Source organism: Saccopteryx bilineata, chromosome 5 (genome assembly GCF_036850765.1).
Source record: "Saccopteryx bilineata isolate mSacBil1 chromosome 5, mSacBil1_pri_phased_curated, whole genome shotgun sequence".
Lineage (NCBI taxonomy): Eukaryota > Metazoa > Chordata > Mammalia > Chiroptera > Emballonuridae > Saccopteryx > Saccopteryx bilineata.
This window is the reverse complement of record NC_089494.1, coordinates 261753291-261770875: the sequence shown is the minus strand read 5'-3', so window position 1 is coordinate 261770875 and position 17585 is coordinate 261753291. Positions and strand designations below refer to the sequence as shown.

Sequence of the window (17585 nt, the reverse complement as noted above, 5' to 3'; positions counted from 1 at the left end):
TGTTTAGGTCTCTGGATTGCAAGGGGTTCCCAGGGGCATGTACGACGGTCCTGTGTACGAGGTGCCCGCCACACCCAAATATGCCACCCCTGCTCCTTCTGCCAAATCCTCGCCTTCCAAACACCAGCCTCCGCCCATCAGGAACCTCCACCAGTCCAACTTCAGCCTATCAGGTAAGGGGCCACGGCGGCCGAGGCGCCGTGCCCGCAGCGAGGAGGGGACTGGGGACCCCCAGAGGCCCGCCGTGAGGAGGGGGCCGGGGACCCCCAGAGGCCCGCCGTGAGGAGGGGGCTGGGGACTCCTCCACCTCTTGTCCGAGCGGGACCCTCGGGACTGGGCGGCAGAAAGCTGAGGGCCCCGGGGCAGCGCAGAGACCCCGGCCCCGGCTCAGTGAAGACTGCAGAGACGGGCTCAGCCTTTAGCACACTCGGACATTCTTACAATTCTTACACGCTGACCTGTGGAGCTAACACAGGGTGGCGACGGAGAGCCACCTCTCTGTGCTGGCGGTGCCTTCACCATGTCCACTTGGCGGCAGCGAATCACGCTCCGTGGGGGCTTGTGACTGCTTCCTCTCCCCGACAACCCTGTGTGCAGAGTGATGTTATTCCCATTTCTGTAAACACATTCAGTGTCAAACAACCAGGGCTTGGTGCTCACGAAATGTGTGTGGGCAAATTCTGAGGCTGGCGTGGTCACCCAGACTAAAGGACAGATGGCCCGGGACACGTGCCTGCAGTTTCACAAGGTTACCACACGAGGGCAGGCATGCCCATGGCGGGAACTCGGAGATCATCCCACAGAGTATTTGAGACGGAAGCTTGCCTATACGCTGTGCTCGGTTCTGAGAATTCAGAGATGAGTAAGACGGCCCTCAGTCTGTGCCAGGGGTCAGCAAACATTTTCTTAATGCGCCCGCCCGATAGTAAACATTTTGGGCTCTGAATGCCAAGATACTATAAGATATCAAATGGCCATTAAAATGCGGCCATTAAAAAAAAATGTAACCACTATTCCTAAATCGTAGACTACACAAAAAAGAGGCGGTGGGCTGAGTTTTGTCATGAGCCCTAGTTTGCTGACTTCGGTCTAGCAGGAGTGAAGGACAGGTGCACAGAGAAGCTGATATGCTTTAGCCAAAGAGAGAGGGGACGTGGCAGGGAGAGAGAAGATGAAATAACAATTTAAACTGGGGGGGTCACAGACCCTCTATCCATTTAGGGAGGGCCTGGCTCAGCAGTGAGGCCATGGGGACATAAATCAGGGGTCCCTCCTCTGTCCCCCGGCCAGCCCACATCCCTGTTCATGAGCCTTGCCTGCAAGAGCTTCTTCTTGTACCCTGAGAGGATTCTCATGTTCACAGACAGTATTTTGCACAAACAGACCCTAAACACCCCTCGAATTTCTCATCAGACGCTCCATCAGCAGAGCAGAGATGGGGCGCCTCCCTGGCTCTCTGTGGCCCCCGGCACGGCCCGTGGTGAGCTGCACAGCCGTTTGACAGTTTGCTTCGTTTGCTCCCAACAGCATAGACGCTGTCCGACACCAGGGACGACTTTCGCGGATGTCCCTTTCCCTGTCTGCGTGACGCGACGTCGCAGAGTGTAGTGTGCCTCTGTGGCCCCTCACTGGTGTCCTTTGGTCCCGTGGGTGTTTTTCAAAGAAGCTGACATGTCACCAGGAAGGCACCGGTGGTTACGAGGGGGAAAGGCAGTAAGCCGTAGCCCAGGTTTCTGGGCCTTTAGGAGAACCCCAAACTACCGGGAAGACACCCTGTCAACCAACGAAACCAGGAGAGGAAATCCGGGTCGGCACTCCGACCCCCATTCCCGGAGGCTTGCCCTGCTCACGTCCTGCTGCGGGGGAAGGGCCTCCCCTCTTAGTTTACAGAAATGGAAGTGAGGCTTTGTGAGGGGAGTGTGTGTGATTCTAGCTCCCCCTAGTGGCAGCCATGGTTTGTCCTGGAGCCTCGATCTCCTGCCAGGACCCTGGAGCCTTCTGCACAAGGTCCCTCCTTCCGGCACGGTCCAGCTTTCGTGATTCATCCATTTAATTCATGCTTACTGTGCACCAGGCACTGGGCTTCGTGCCAGCGTTTTAAATCTTTATTTAAGTGCAAGAGAATACATGCGATTAGAGTGGATGGTTGGCTTTGCCGATTTAAAATAAAAAGGACGCTGCCCCCTCCCCCAGATCTGCCCATCACAGGTGAAGTGGGTGATTCCAGTCTGAGCGGCTCACACACATGCACACATGAACGCATGCGTTTGCACACACATGCACACCTAAGCACACACCACACACAGAACACCTTGGGAGGCTCAGGCCCTGTGCCGAATGTCCCTCTGACAGTGGGTGGAGTTCGGGTTCTGGATAGAAACCCATCGGTGCCGACCTGGGTTCCCCACCCTCTAGGCGTGTCGCCCAAGAAGCGTGCACCCAGCCTCAAGTGCCTCTCCTGTGAATTGGGCGTAAACACGCCCTGTTCGTGCTATTGTGTTCTCTAAGCTCAACACACGTTTAAGGACCGTCTGTGCCTGCACACAGTAGGCCCTCAGGTAGTGTTTGCCCACCTGTCTCGAGAACGTGAAGCCAGACAAGAAAGAGCTCAGTGTGGTCAGGGCCGCAGGGGCCACCCCGGGGCCTGAGGGGGCACAGGGGAGAAAGCAGGGAGCCCTGTGGAGGCCAGGGAGTCTTCCCAGGGAGGGTAGCCTGAACTGGGCTGAGGTAAGGGCTCAGCGTCCCAAAGGTCCGGGACCAGGGCGGCACCCAGCCCTCAGGAGCAGCAAGGGGAGCTCTGATGGAAGTGACTCACGGGCTCTTGTGTCTTTCAGGTGCCCAGATAGATGACAATAACCCCAGGCGCACTGGCCACCGCATCGTGGCGCCCCCTGGTGGTCGCTCCAACATCACCAGCCTCGGTTGACCGCAGACAAGTGAATGAGCAAGAGTGAAGGATTCTGGGAATAATGTCCATTCCTTTCCCCATCAGTGTTTTTTCAGACCCATAGTTTTATTTGGTACTGATTGGGGGGGTGGGGCGCACACGGAATGATGGTCTTTCCTTTTCTGTTTAGGAAGAAGTGGTACTAGTGTGGTATGTTTGCTTGGAAACTCCTCGCCCCCCAGTTGTGTGTTCACGCGGAGGCCGACGCCCAGCACGGCGTCTGGCTGCCTGCCTGAGTGCGCGCAGGCCCTCGCCTCGTCTGTAACGTCCCTTCCACTGCTCCGCCCGGGCGCCGTGATTCCTGAGCGGCTCCTTTGCATCCTTGTAGCTGTTCTAGGGTAGTCAATGCATGTTACTAGGTTATGTATGCCGAGTCTGTGAGCGCGTCTGACGGAACACCACCAAGGACCGATGTCGACACAATGCCGAGACCTCAGGCCCTCAGGGCAAACCCCCAAACTCGCAACACGAAGATGTTTACTCAGTTCCCCGTCCCAAGTCTACACTGGAGGGAAGCCCGCCCCACCCCGCCCCACCCCCACTGGGATCTGTGACTTCTCACAGAGCCGGGAGGGCTTGGAGAATTGTCATCCGTGTCCTGTGTCAGAAACCCTGGTCTCCGGGGCGCTTGTAACTGGCCCTGGCGTCTTTCCAGTCTGTGTGTCCTTCCAGCCAGCAGTGGACGTCAGGCTGAGCCAGGTTCACGTGCTCAGAAAGGGGTCTCATCTCCCCATGAAGGGCTGACGACCCTGGGGGTGATGGCTGCTTCCAGTTACCTGTGTCCTTGTCCCTCCGAGGAAGTGGACGGGGCAGTCAGATTTTTAACGGTTTTTGTACAGAGTTTTCCTTTGTAATCACCCCCATTTTTACTTAACAACTGACTTACTGTGGCTCTTATTTCTGAATTCAAGGCTTGTGAGAAAAATAAAATAAGTGTCCCACTGGCCTGTGTGGGGTGTTGTCATTTAAGTCAGTACCCAGAGTCCTGCCCAGGGCCATAGCTGGGGGTCAGGGTGGGCAGCGTCCCAGAGCTTATGACCTGTGACACACTTCCTTGGGCTAAAGGAAGCTACATCCAAGAAGTAAACCGGTGATCCACTGATCCACGCAGGATTGGTGGAGGTGGAGGTGGAGGCAGCCAGCATGACTGCCTTGACCATACTCTTGTCACCAAATCAGATGTTCCTGGGAGCCACACGCCTCCAGAATGCCTCTGTGCAGAGAACCCATGTGACCCCAAAATGGTAACTATTTTATATGTACACAGAGCTCTCAAAAACACTGCAGGGAGGAGGAGGAGGATGTATTCAACTCTGCAGAATGAAATGTTTTATTTTGCCACAAGAGGGCGCTGGTGGTTAACTTCGGAAATCCAGTCTGTGGACCAGTCAGGAGGGCGGAGGCGCTGCAGGTAGGTTAAGAAAGATGTCATTATCATGGTCACTTTTGTTCAGGAGCCACTCTTCACTGCCTAAGAGGCAGGAAATGTAGGTTATAAGAAATAAAAGGTTTAGGTCACCAATAGTCCAGAAAATCCCCAAGATAGTGGCTCCCAGTGCCTAGAGCCCACCATATTCTGGGAATTCGTGGAAACACAGTTCTCTCCATGGGGATGGGCCCAGAGCCGTGGGTGAGGCCCCCAGGGGATATCGGGCAGCGTCTGGAGACCTCTCTGCTTGTCACACTGGGGATGCTACTGGCATCTGCTGGTAGAGGCCAGGGGTGCTGTGAACACCCGCAAAGCACCGCCCACCCCTCCCCAAACAAAGAAGGATCTCACCCTGCGTGTCCACAGTGCCGTGGCTGAGGGCCCCTGATCTCGATGAAAAGATCAGTTTTCTTTGCGGAAGGGGGAGCCCTCTCTGGGCAGTGGTTTATGTGGACTGCCCACTGGGGTAGCGGAGCGCCCGCCCGGACCATCCCTTGGGAGGGGGGTGTTGTCTGGTGCCACCTGGGTCAGGCCCTGAGACTCAGGGACCAGGCCTTAGCTGCGAGCTGAGCCCAGACAGGGGTCCTGATGAGATGCCCGTGGCAGCCAGTGGCATGGGACAGACAGACGGGAGGGTGGGAATGGAGGAGAACAGTCTCGTCCCAGAACACCGCAGCGATGCCTGGACCCTCCCTCCCGTGGCCCAGGGGCCAGGGCAGGAGTGAGACCACCTCTCTCTGGGGAGGGGGGTTTGGTGGCAGAAGGCATAGCGGTAGGAGGTGCAGAGGGCCAGGAAGAGCTCCCCGGGGACAGAAGCAGACAAAACTCGGAAGGACTCGTGTGCAGCACCAGAGTGCCTGCTTGTCGCAGTCAGCGGGGTCTGCCACACGCATTTGGGCTTTTTCGGGCACTTCAACGCCCAGTCTCCATGCCCCTCGCCGCGGCCTGTGAGCCCAGAGGAGACTCCACGTCCCCCTGTGGCTGCACGGCCGGGGCGGGGCCGCTCACTCAGACCAGGCCTTCCGCTTCAGTCCCCAACGTCAGGCCTCAAACTACAGGTGGCTTCTCTTCCTGAGCAGCCTCTTGGAGTTCTCACCATCCCCGACGTCACTGTCCTGCTGGCTCGGCCTTCTGCTGCGCAGAACACGGGCGGCATGCATGGGGTCAGAACTCGGAGGGCGGGTTTGTCCACAGGCGCACAGTAGGTGGTCACGAAGCACCCACAGGCATTAAGCTGGGGGCCCTGTTGTACCTGAGCGATGCTGAGGGGTGTTCCCCGGCCACAGGGTCATCATTGCTGGGCCCTCCGGGGTCCCCTCTCTCCCGCAGCGGGGGCTTCTTCCTTTTGGTCCTTAGGGGCTTCTCTGTGAAGACACGTGAACCCAGACACTGGCTCTGTGACTTTTCGGCGAGTGCCAGCTTCTCCCGGCCTCCCTCCAACCCGGCCCGACTCGAGTGTCTCCGTGGGCGGGTGTGCACGCGCGTAGTACCTTACTGCTACTGTACCCATTTAACCTGTAAGGAAACTGAGGCCCGGGGCTAACGTGCTATCTCGAGCCACGTGGCCCGAAGTGGCAGGGCTGGGACCAGACCTCAGGCCCGCCAGGCTCCCAGCAGGAACCGAGAACACAGCCCCAGCACACGGACTTCGTGTTCAGAGACCCGAGTCCGGTCACGCACCTTCCCGCCCCTCCTCCCTGACGTCAGCCTGTCGCACCGTGACGTCACTGAACTGTCTCCGGCGGGGGAGGAGTTCACGATCCCCGCTGCACAGGTGGGGAGGCAGAGTCAGAGGTCAGGCACAGCTGGGGAACAGCAGGCCCGGGAATCAGAGTGACCGACGGAGGGAGAGCAAGGGGGTTCCCCGGGGCGTCCTGACCCAGGCTGCTCATTTCCAGAGAAGGACACAAAAGCCCAGGGAGCGTAAGCACGGGGCCCAAGGCCACACAGCTCAGGTCGTGGTGCCCGGAGAGCCCCCCCCCCCCCCCCCGCAGCGCGCTGCCTCCCACGATGACGTACCTGGTGGTCCGCGCTTACTCGACAGCGGTTTGCTTTCGGCCAGGGGCACCCGGGCCAAGGCCGCCAGCTCAGCGATGAAGCTCTGCTCGGCCTCCTGGGTGCAGAGCGAGAGGGTCAGCGGGGCCTCCCTGCCCTGTGGCCAGGGCGAGGCTGACCCTCCCCAGGGCGCCTGGTGGGCCGTGTCCCCGGCGTGGAGGAGAACGCCCCCGCAGCACCCAGGGAGCTCGTCCGCGTCAGGGAGGGAGCTGGCAGCAACCAGCTCCTGCCAGGTGACTGTCCCTCCTCAGTCACACCGGCCGTGGGTCCCCATCGCCCAGACAAGAATACTGAGGCGAGGGGCTCTGGGAGGCCCCGGAGGCGGCAGGCAGCCCCTGACCCCGATCTCAGCCATGGCTGCCTACGTCAGGTCCGAGTCTCCACGCTTCCCCCCTGAGCCCGGTGCTGGGACCGCACGAACCTGGAGTCCATGGTTACTAACTGTGTGAATCTGGGCAGTGACTCAACCCCTTGGAGTCTCAGTTTCCCCCCCTGTACCTGGGAGACTCACAGGAGTCCCCTCCTGGGCTGGAGGACGACATCAGATGGCCCAGGTGACACTGAGCTCAGTGACTCTCTAACACACTTAATAAATGCCGGCTGCCGTCCCCACCACCCTCGTCACCGTCACCACCGTCACTGCACACTGGAGGTGGGCACACCGAGGGGCCAGCACCCCGACCACACCACCACCACCCCAGGCTGCTTGCTTTTTCCTGAGAAGCGGCGGGTCTGCGTTACGGCCGCGCGCAGTAATCACACACCGATGAGATGGTCCTGCGCTGAGATACCCACATTCTCTCACAGGACTGAGCTTCCTGGGGGTTCCAGGTAAGGTACAAGCCTCAGTCCCCAGCAGCACTGCCTGAGTGACAACAGTGTTACCCAGACACTGGGACCCACGTGCTGGTGACCTCCCCTCCCAGGGAGACGCCCGCCAGGCAGGAACAAGTAGAGCCTGGGGAACTGGCGGCCCCGGGCGCTGCAGACACACCGGGTCCACCTGGCCTCGCCCGCCTCTGGGCTCAGGGTGGATCGTGAGGCTGATGCGTCACCAGCCGGGGAGACTCGGCGCGGGCCGAGACAGTCCCCTCCCAAAGGCCCCATGGCTGATGGCTGGTCGCGAGGCCAGTCTTCTGCTAGTCCCTCCTCTTTAAAGCACTGCCCGCCCTGCCCGGGCCTGTTCCCCAGGCCCCCACCTGCAGCTGGGTCTCCAGCTGGGCTTCCAGAAGGTCCAGGACTCTCGCCTTCCGCTGCTGAGTGTCCAGGCGGACGCGCCGGTGGACAGTGAACTGGGCCAGGAACTTCTGCTGCTGCTCCCGCATCCTGGCAGAGGGGACGAAGGCCGTCAGGCTGTCATGGCCGGCAGGGGGGTCAGAGACTAACGCAGACCTTTCCCGAGGGCGAATTAGTGACCGGTGGCCTTCCTTGAGCACGAGTGAAGAACGGCCACGATTTACTGTGGTCACACGAGAGCTTCCACGGACAGGCAGATGCATCGTAAAAGTGACTGACTCTCTGGGGCTTACGGACTCTCCCAGGCACATTTTTCACTGGGATTCTCAGGGCGGCTTGGTGACGTCAGCAGGACAGAGAGCAGAGACTTCGGGGGCAGGAGGACCTCAGACGGGCGGGACGGGAGTGTTAGATTCAGGGAGTACTGACGTGCTAGGGCTGCCAAGAGTGTACAAGGTCCCTGTGACGCTGAGAACAAAGAGTTCAGCAACATCCTGCATTGAGTCAGAGACCCTTATCAGAAGTTTATGTTTGAAATTCTCCACTGAGCAATACCCCCCCTGTAACTGCGCACGACCTCCCTAGCCAATGACTAACAGCCACATCAGCTTCTGTATGATGCTTGCTCATCCTAGATAGCCACCCTATAAAAAGGAGCCATTTTAGAAGCTCGTGGCTGCAGTGCTCGCAGTCTCTTTGGAGGCGTGGGTTGCCTGCAGTCCCTGCGCAGGTTTGGGGGGCTGCAGTGTTCCCCTGTGTGGGTTACCTGCATCCCTGTGCAGGTTTGGAGGGCTGCAGTGCTCCCTTGCATGGGTTACCTGCAGTCCCTGCACAGGTCTGCAATAAAACTTATAAAATTCACTTTGTGTCTGCTGTGGCCTCTCTTGCTGGGATGTAACAGGGAGCAGCAAGCGACATCTTCTATGAGAAAACTATCTTAACCTCGGGGTGGGGGGCGTTCTCCTGAAGGCCCCATCCTTATATAAAAGCTCAGAACTGCCCCAGCCTGTCCTCTAGGAAACGGACACCCCCTTTCCTGGTATTCTGCGACTGAGAAGAAATCAGGGTCAGACAGGCCAGACCCTCTGGGTGGTGGGGGCAGAGCGGGGCAGAGAGCGGGCTGCTGACCCCGGGAAAGCCCCTCGCCTCCGGGACCAGACCCTCTGGGTGGTGGGGGCAGAGCGGGGCAGAGAGCGGGCTGCTGACCCCGGGAAAGCCCCTCGCCTCCGGGACCAGACCCTCTGGGTGGTGGGGGCAGAGCGGGGCAGAGAGCGGGCTGCTGACCCCGGGAAAGCCCCTCGCCTCCGGGACCAGACCCTCTGGGTGGTGGGGGCAGAGCGGGGCAGAGAGCGGGCTGCTGACCCCGGGAAAGCCCCTCGCCTCCGGGACCAGACCCTCTGGGTGGTGGGGGAGCGGGCAGAGAGCGGGCTGCTGACCCCTGGGAAAGCCCCTCGCCTCCGGGACCAGACCCTCTGGGTGGTGGGGGCAGAGCGGGGCAGAGAGCGGGCTGCTGACCCCGGGAAAGCCCCTCGCCTCCGGGACCAGACCCTCTGGGTGGTGGGGGCAGAGAGCGGGCTGCTGACCCTGGGAAAGCCCCTCGCCTCCGGGACCAGACCCTCTGGGTGGTGGGGGCAGAGCGGGGCAGAGAGCGGGCTGCTGACCCTGGGAAAGCCCCTCGCCTCCGGGACCAGACCCTCTGGGTGGTGGGGGCAGAGCGGGCAGAGAGCGGGCTGCTGACCCTGGGAAAGCCCCTCGCCTCCGGGACCAGACCCTCTGGGTGGTGGGGGCAGAGCGGGGCAGAGAGCGGGCTGCTGACCCCGGGAAAGCCCCTCGCCTCCGGGGCCAGACCCTCTGGGTGGTGGGGGCAGAGAGCGGGCTGCTGACCCCGGGAAAGCCCCTCGCCTCCGGGACCAGACCCTCTGGGTGGTGGGGGCAGAGAGCGGGCTGCTGACCCTGGGAAAGCCCCTCGCCTCCGGGACCAGACCCTCTGGGTGGTGGGGGCAGAGAGCGGGCTGCTGACCCCGGGAAAGCCCCTCGCCTCCGGGGCCAGACCCTCTGGGTGGTGGGGGCAGAGAGCGGGCTGCTGACCCCGGGAAAGCCCCTCGCCTCCGGGACCAGACCCTCTGGGTGGTGGGGGCAGAGCGGGGCAGAGAGCGGGCTGCTGACCCTGGGAAAGCCCCTCGCCTCCGGGACCAGACCCTCTGGGTGGTGGGGGCAGAGCGGGGCAGAGAGCGGGCTGCTGACCCTGGGAAAGCCCCTCGCCTCCGGGACCAGACCCTCTGGGTGGTGGGGGCAGAGCGGGGCAGAGAGCGGGCTGCTGACCCCGGGAAAGCCCCTCGCCTCCGGGACCAGACCCTCTGGGTGGTGGGGGCAGAGCGGGGCAGAGAGCGGGCTGCTGACCCTGGGAAAGCCCCTCGCCTCCGGGACCAGAGATCTCCCCGCGCCTGTGTGAGAAGCCCCGTCCGTCTGCGGCTGACGGTCCTCTGGCCTCCACAAACAGGAACGTTCCGGCCCGTCCACCCTGCTTCCAGGGTTACTCTCTGCCTCCTTCTCCCCAGTCTTGTGTTCCTGGTTTTCTAAAAGGAGCTGAATTTCCAGACTTGAAGGCAGAAGTCGCCTTTAGCATCACAGGCAGCCGGCCACGAAGGGTGTGTGCCTGAAGGCGTGAAATTCCACCCTGCTTCTGCCTCACGTTCTTCCTGCTGCCGGTGTAGCTCGCCTCTCATCTATTCGCCTGGCAAACTCCTATACATCCTACAGGACCCCACTGTCCATGCAGGCACGTATGCATCCATCTATAGATCCATCCATAGATCCATCCATTCATTTACTTATCTATCCATCCATCCATACATACATCCATCCATGCAATGCATGCATGCATCCATCATCCATCCCTCATCCATCAATCCACCCATCCACTCATTTGCTCACGCAGAAGAGCACCTCTGGCCGGCCAGGTTCTGTGCTGGGTCTGGAGGACACGGGCGTGAGTGAGACTCCCAGTCTTGCCCTCACAGAGCCCCACCCTGAGCTGGGGAGGGCAGGCACGGGACGACTCGCTGTGATACCGCTGAGGTCGGTGCTCTGGGCCTCCGTTGCCCTGGAAACCCCTCATTATCACGGGGGTACTGGCTTTTTCCTGTCATGGTAGGCCACACGATGTCCCCCCACAGCCATCCACGACCTAATCCCTGCACCTGTGCAGACGTTACGTCACACGCAACGGGGCTCTGCGGTCGGGTTAGGGCGACGCCTGCAAGGTGCAGCCTCTGCGGGTGGGGCCCGATGGCTGTGGCCCTGACAGCAGAGGTGTCGCCTGGGCTGCGCTGGAGACTGGCGGGCGGGAGAAGGCGGCCGACACCCCAGCTGCGGCCAGGCCTTGCCGCACCGGAGGCGGTGGCTACGTGCAGCGGCCAGGGAGAGGCCTCCAGGGGGTCGGGGGACCCCAGCCAACAGCCTCAGGAAAGAGGGGCTGCAGTTCTGCACGGCGCTGGCATCTGCCAGTGGCCTGAGCGAGCCTGGTGAGACTGCCCGGCGCCTCCGGTCAGAGCCCGGCCAGCGGACACCTGGACCCTGGCCACGCGGGACTGGGAGGAAGCCGCCGCACCCGCCCAGGCTTCTGACCCGCAGAGCCGTGGGGAAGCCAGCTACCCTGGGCGGGTCGGTGGGTCGCTCTGATGCTGCAGTGGAGGCACCGTCTGCCTCACCTGCTGCTGCCCCCTGGCTTCCTGGGGTCCCGGCCCATCGACCACCTGCCCCCGGTGCTGAGGCCAGGGTCCGCTCCGAGGGGACCACCCCAAGGTGAGAGTGCGGGGGCGGTGCCCTGTCAGGGCTGTGACGCCACTTAGAGCTGGATACGGAGCCACGGCCACAGTGGAGGGGCTCGCGCCCTGCGCCCGCGCTGCAGGGGCCGCGTGTGGAGCAGGGAGCAGGCAGGGCTCCTGGGCCTCCAGGCGGCCAGGGGGAGGCAGCGCCTGCAGGCCGCGTCCCCGTTCGAGGCTGGGGGAGAGTCGTGGCGTGCGGGGCCGAGTGTGCCCCCGGTGGAGACCTCACCTCTGGTGGACGCCCTGGGACGCTGCGTCCGCTCCACCCGTCACCGTGTCCCCCGACAGAGGGCCGCCGAGCTCTCGCTTCTTCTGCAGCTTGTAGTTTTCCACTCTCTCTCCTAGAACATGCGACACCCGGTCAGGGGCCGGTGGGAGGGGCCGGCTCTGTGCCAGGGCTGGGTTGGCGCTGGGCACAAAGAGCGGCAGGACACAGCTGCTGGCAAAGAGGGCCCTGGTGCCGGCCCCACGAGGGCTCGGTGGCTGAGGCCGCGCGGCTTCCGTCACAGAGTGGCGTCCCAGCAGGAAAGAGCCGGGCTCGCCTCCAGCCGCCCGCGTTCTCGTGCCAGGAGAAAGGGGAGGCCCGCAAGGAAGACCCAACACTCACAGCCAAACCCCACGCGAGAGAGAAGACAGGGTCCGACACGCAGAGCGGTGTGTGTGCCGACGGCCGTTCCCTTTGCAGACGTGGGGCGGAAATGGGTGCTTTCTGAGGACGTGGGAAGTTCACCTCGGAGGTCCGAGGTGCATGGGACTGCGTATCAGAACGTGCTTCCACCTGACCAGCTGCCGCACCCAACTAGCTATGACACCCGATTAGCTGTGACACCCAATTAGCTGTGACGCATGACTAGCTGTGACACCCGATTAGCTGTGACACCCAATTAGCTGTGACGCATGACTAGCTGTGACACCCAATTAGCTGTGACGCCCGACGAGCTGTGACACCTGACTATGACACATGACGAGCTGTGACACCTGACTAGCTGTGACGCCTGACTAGCTGTGACCCCTGACTAGCTGTGACGCCTGACTAGCTGTGACGCCTGACTAGCTGTGACGCCTGACTAGCTGTGACCCCTGACTAGCTGTGACACCCGACTAGCTGTGACGCCTGACTAGCTGTGACCCCTGACTAGCTGTGACCCCTGACTAGCTGTGACGCATGACTAGCTGTGACGCATGACTAGCTGTGACGCATGACTAGCTGTGACCCCTGACTAGCTGTGACACCCGACTAGCTGTGACGCATGACTAGCTGTGACTCCTGACTAGCTGTGACGCCTGACTAGCTGTGACCCCTGACTAGCTGTGACTCCTGACTAGCTGTGACCCCTGACTAGCTGTGACACCTGACTATGACACATGACTAGCTGTGACCTCTGACTAGCTGTGACCCCTGACTAGCTGTGACCCCTGACTAGCTGTGACACATGACTAGCTGTGACACATGACTAGCTGTGACTCCTGACTAGCTGTGACCCCTGACTAGCTGTGACACATGACTAGCTGTGACACCTGACTAGCTGTGACGCCTGACTATGACACCTGACTAGCTGTGACGCCTGACTAGCTGTGACCCCTGACTAGCTGTGACACATGACTAGCTGTGACACCTGACTATGACACCTGACTAGCTGTGACGCCTGACTAGCTGTGACGCCTGACTAGCTGTGACGCCTGACTATGACACCTGACTAGCTGTGACGCCTGACTAGCTGTGACACCTGACTATGACACCTGACTAGCTGTGACGCCTGACTAGCTGTGACCCCTGACTAGCTGTGACACCCGACTAGCTGTGACGCATGACTAGCTGTGACACCTGACTAGCTGTGACCCCTGACTAGCTGTGACACCCGACTAGCTGTGACGCATGACTAGCTGTGACTCCTGACTATGACACATGACTAGCTGTGACACCTGACTAGCTGTGACCCCTGACTAGCTGTGACACCTGACTAGCTGTGACGCATGACTAGCTGTGACGCATGACTAGCTGTGACGCATGACTAGCTGTGACGCCTGACTAGCTGTGACCCCTGACTAGCTGTGACACCTGACTAGCTGTGACCCCTGACTAGCTGTGACACCTGACTAGCTGTGACGCATGACTAGCTGTGACGCATGACTAGCTGTGACGCCTGACTAGCTGTGACCCCTGACTAGCTGTGACACCCGACTAGCTGTGACGCATGACTAGCTGTGACCCCTGACTAGCTGTGACACCTGACTAGCTGTGACCCCTGACTAGCTGTGACACCCGACTAGCTGTGACACCCGACTAGCTGTGACACATGACTAGCTGTGACACCCGACTAGCTGTGACGCATGACTAGCTGTGACGCCCGACACCTGACTAGCTGTGACGCCTGACTAGCTGTGACCCCTGACTAGCTGTGACACCCGACTAGCTGTGACACATGACTAGCTGTGACACCCGACTAGCTGTGACGCCCGACTAGCTGTGACGCATGACTAGCTGTGACGCATGACTAGCTGTGACGCCCGACTAGCTGTGACGCATGACTAGCTGTGACGCATGACTAGCTGTGACGCATGACTAGCTGTGACACCTGACTATGATACATGACTAGCTGTGACGCATGACTAGCTGTGACACCCGACTAGCTGTGACGCATTACTAGCTGTGACTCCTGACTATGACGCATGACTAGCTGTGACTCCTGACTAGCTGTGACTCCTGACTAGCTGTGACGCCCGACTAGCTGTGACGCATGACTAGCTGTGACACCCGACTAGCTGTGACGCATGACTAGCTGTGACTCCTGACTATGACACATGACTAGCTGTGACACCCGACTAGCTGTGACGCCCGACTAGCTGTGACCCCTGACTAGCTGTGACTCCTGACTAGCTGTGACCCCTGACTAGCTGTGACACCTGACTATGACACATGACTAGCTGTGACCCCTGACTAGCTGTGACCCCTGACTAGCTGTGACACATGACTAGCTGTGACCCCTGACTAGCTGTGACCCCTGACTAGCTGTGACACCTGACTATGACACATGACTAGCTGTGACCCCTGACTAGCTGTGACCCCTGACTAGCTGTGACACCTGACTATGACACATGACTAGCTGTGACTCCTAACTAGCTGTGACTCCTGACTAGCTGTGACCCCTGACTAGCTGTGACACCTGACTATGACGCCCGACTAGCTGTGACGCCCGACTAGCTGTGACGCCCGACTAGCTGTGACGCATGACTACCTTTGACACCTGACTATGACACATGACTAGCTGTGACACCTGACTAGCTGTGACGCCTGACTAGCTGTGACCCCTGACTAGCTGTGACACATGACTAGCTGTGACACCTGACTATGACACCTGACTAGCTGTGACACCTGACTAGCTGTGACGCCTGACTAGCTGTGACACCCGACTAGCTGTGACGCTTGACTAGCTGTGACTCCTGACTATGACACATGACTAGCTGTGACACCTGACTACCTGTGACCCCTGACTAGCTGTGACACCCGACTAGCTGTGACGCATGACTAGCTGTGACGCATGACTAGCTGTGACTCCTGACTATGACACATGACTAGCTGTGACACCTGACTAGCTGTGACTCCTGACTAGCTGTGACACCCGACTAGCTGTGACACATGACTAGCTGTGACACCTGACTAGCTGTGACGCCTGACTAGCTGTGACCCCTGACTAGCTGTGACACCCGACTAGCTGTGACGCATGACTAGCTGTGACTCCTGACTATGACACATGACTAGCTGTGACACCCGACTAGCTGTGACACCCGACTAGCTGTGACGCATGACTAGCTGTGACGCATGACTAGCTGTGACTCCTGACTATGACACATGACTAGCTGTGACACCTGACTAGCTGTGACCCCTGACTAGCTGTGACACCCGACTAGCTGTGACACATGACTAGCTGTGACACCTGACTGTGACACCTGACTAGCTGTGACGCCTGACTAGCTGTGACACCCGACTAGCTGTGACGCTTGACTAGCTGTGACTCCTGACTATGACACATGACTAGCTGTGACACCTGACTAGCTGTGACCCCTGACTAGCTGTGACACCCGACTAGCTGTGACGCATGACTAGCTGTGACGCATGACTAGCTGTGACTCCTGACTATGACACATGACTAGCTGTGACACCCGACTAGCTGTGACGCCCGACTAGCTGTGACACCCGACTAGCTGTGACACATGACTAGCTGTGACACCTGACTAGCTGTGACCCCTGACTAGCTGTGACACCCGACTAGCTGTGACACCCGACTAGCTGTGACGCATGACTAGCTGTAATGCATGACTAGCTGTGACGCCTGACTAGCTGTGACCCCTGACTAGCTGTGACACCCGACTAGCTGTGACACATGACTAGCTGTGACGCCTGACTAGCTGTGACCCCTGACTAGCTGTGACACCCGACTAGCTGTGACGCATGACTAGCTGTGACTCCTGACTATGACACATGACTAGCTGTGACACCCGACTAGCTGTGACGCTCGACTAGCTGTGACGCATGACTAGCTGTGACTCCTGACTATGACACATGACTAGCTGTGACACATGACTAGCTGTGACACATGACTAGCTGTGACTCCTGACTATGACACATGACTAGCTGTGACGCCCGACTAGCTGTGACGCATGACTAGCTGTGACTCCTGACTATGACACATGACTAGCTGTGACACCCGACTAGCTGTGACGCTCGACTAGCTGTGACGCATGACTAGCTGTGACGCTCGACTAGCTGTGACGCATGACTAGCTGTGACGCCCGACTAGCTGTGACGCATGACTAGCTGTGACACCTGACTAGCTGTGACACATGACTAGCTGTGACACATGACTAGCTGTGACACATGACTAGCTGTGACTCCTGACTATGACACATGACTAGCTGTGACACCCGACTAGCTGTGACGCCCGACTAGCTGTGACGCCCGACTAGCTGTGACGCATGACTAGCTGTGACTCCTGACTATGACACATGACTAGCTGTGACACCCGACTAGCTGTGACGCCCGACTAGCTGTGACGCATGACTAGCTGTGACGCATGACTAGCTGTGACGCCCGACTAGCTGTGACGCATGACTAGCTGTGACCCCTGACTAGCTGTGACACATGACTAGCTGTGACACCTGACTATGACACAAGACTAGCTGTGACGCCCGACTAGCTGTGACGCCTGACTAGCTGTGACCCCTGACTAGCTGTGACCCCTGACTAGCTGTGACACATGACTAGCTGTGACACCTGACTATGACACATGACTAGCTGTGACACCTGACTAGCTGTGACGCCTGACTAGCTGTGACCCCTGACTAGCTGTGACCCCTGACTAGCTGTGACTCCTGACTAGCTGTGACCCCTGACTATGACACATGACTAGCTGTGACACCTGACTAGCTGTGACGCCTGACTAGCTGTGACCCCTGACTAGCTGTGACACCAGACTAGCTGTGACGCATGACTAGCTGTGACTCCTGACTATGACACATGACTAGCTGTGACACCTGACTAGCTGTGACGCATGACTAGCTGTGACGCATGACTAGCTGTGACTCCTGACTATGACACATGACTAGCTGTGACACCCGACTAGCTGTGACACCCGACTAGCTGTGACGCATGACTAGCTGTGACGCATGACTAGCTGTGACTCCTGACTATGACACATGACTAGCTGTGACACCTGACTAGCTGTGACCCCTGACTAGCTGTGACACCCGACTAGCTGTGACACATGACTAGCTGTGACACCTGACTGTGACACCTGACTAGCTGTGACGCCCGACTAGCTGTGACACCCGACTAGCTGTGACGCTTGACTAGCTGTGACTCCTGACTATGACACATGACTAGCTGTGACACCTGACTAGCTGTGACCCCTGACTAGCTGTGACACCCGACTAGCTGTGACGCATGACTAGCTGTGACGCATGACTAGCTGTGACTCCTGACTATGACACATGACTAGCTGTGACACCTGACTAGCTGTGACCCCTGACTAGCTGTGACACCCGACTAGCTGTGACACATGACTAGCTGTGACACCTGACTAGCTGTGACACC

At 59.4% G+C, this 17585-nt stretch overlaps 2 protein-coding genes across 6 annotated transcripts in view; one reads left to right on the top strand and one right to left on the bottom strand.

Moving 5' to 3' along the window:
* CRMP1 (collapsin response mediator protein 1) overlaps positions 1 to 2936 on the top strand; it is a 54446-nt gene extending 51510 nt beyond the window's left edge. For both annotated transcript variants that reach the window (XM_066278764.1, XM_066278765.1), the window contains exons 13-14: positions 8 to 173; positions 2835 to 2936. In XM_066278764.1, coding sequence (XP_066134861.1) covers positions 8 to 173; positions 2835 to 2926 — 258 coding nt within the window. In that variant the 3' untranslated portion in view covers positions 2927 to 2936. The remainder of the gene's footprint in view (positions 1 to 7; positions 174 to 2834) is intronic.
* Positions 2937 to 3007: 71 nt separating this feature from the next.
* EVC (EvC ciliary complex subunit 1) overlaps positions 3008 to 17585 on the bottom strand; it is a 72192-nt gene continuing 57614 nt past the window's right edge. For 3 of the 4 annotated variants that reach the window (XM_066278762.1, XM_066278759.1, XM_066278761.1), the window contains 5 exons: positions 11724 to 11835; positions 7631 to 7757; positions 6396 to 6489; positions 5629 to 5740; positions 3008 to 5510 (listed from right to left, as the gene is read on the bottom strand). In XM_066278762.1, the coding sequence (XP_066134859.1) occupies positions 5429 to 5510; positions 5629 to 5740; positions 6396 to 6489; positions 7631 to 7757; positions 11724 to 11835 (527 nt within the window). In that variant the 3' untranslated portion in view covers positions 3008 to 5428. The remainder of the gene's footprint in view (positions 5511 to 5628; positions 5741 to 6395; positions 6490 to 7630; positions 7758 to 11723; positions 11836 to 17585) is intronic. The other variant, XM_066278760.1, reaches the window with a different exon arrangement.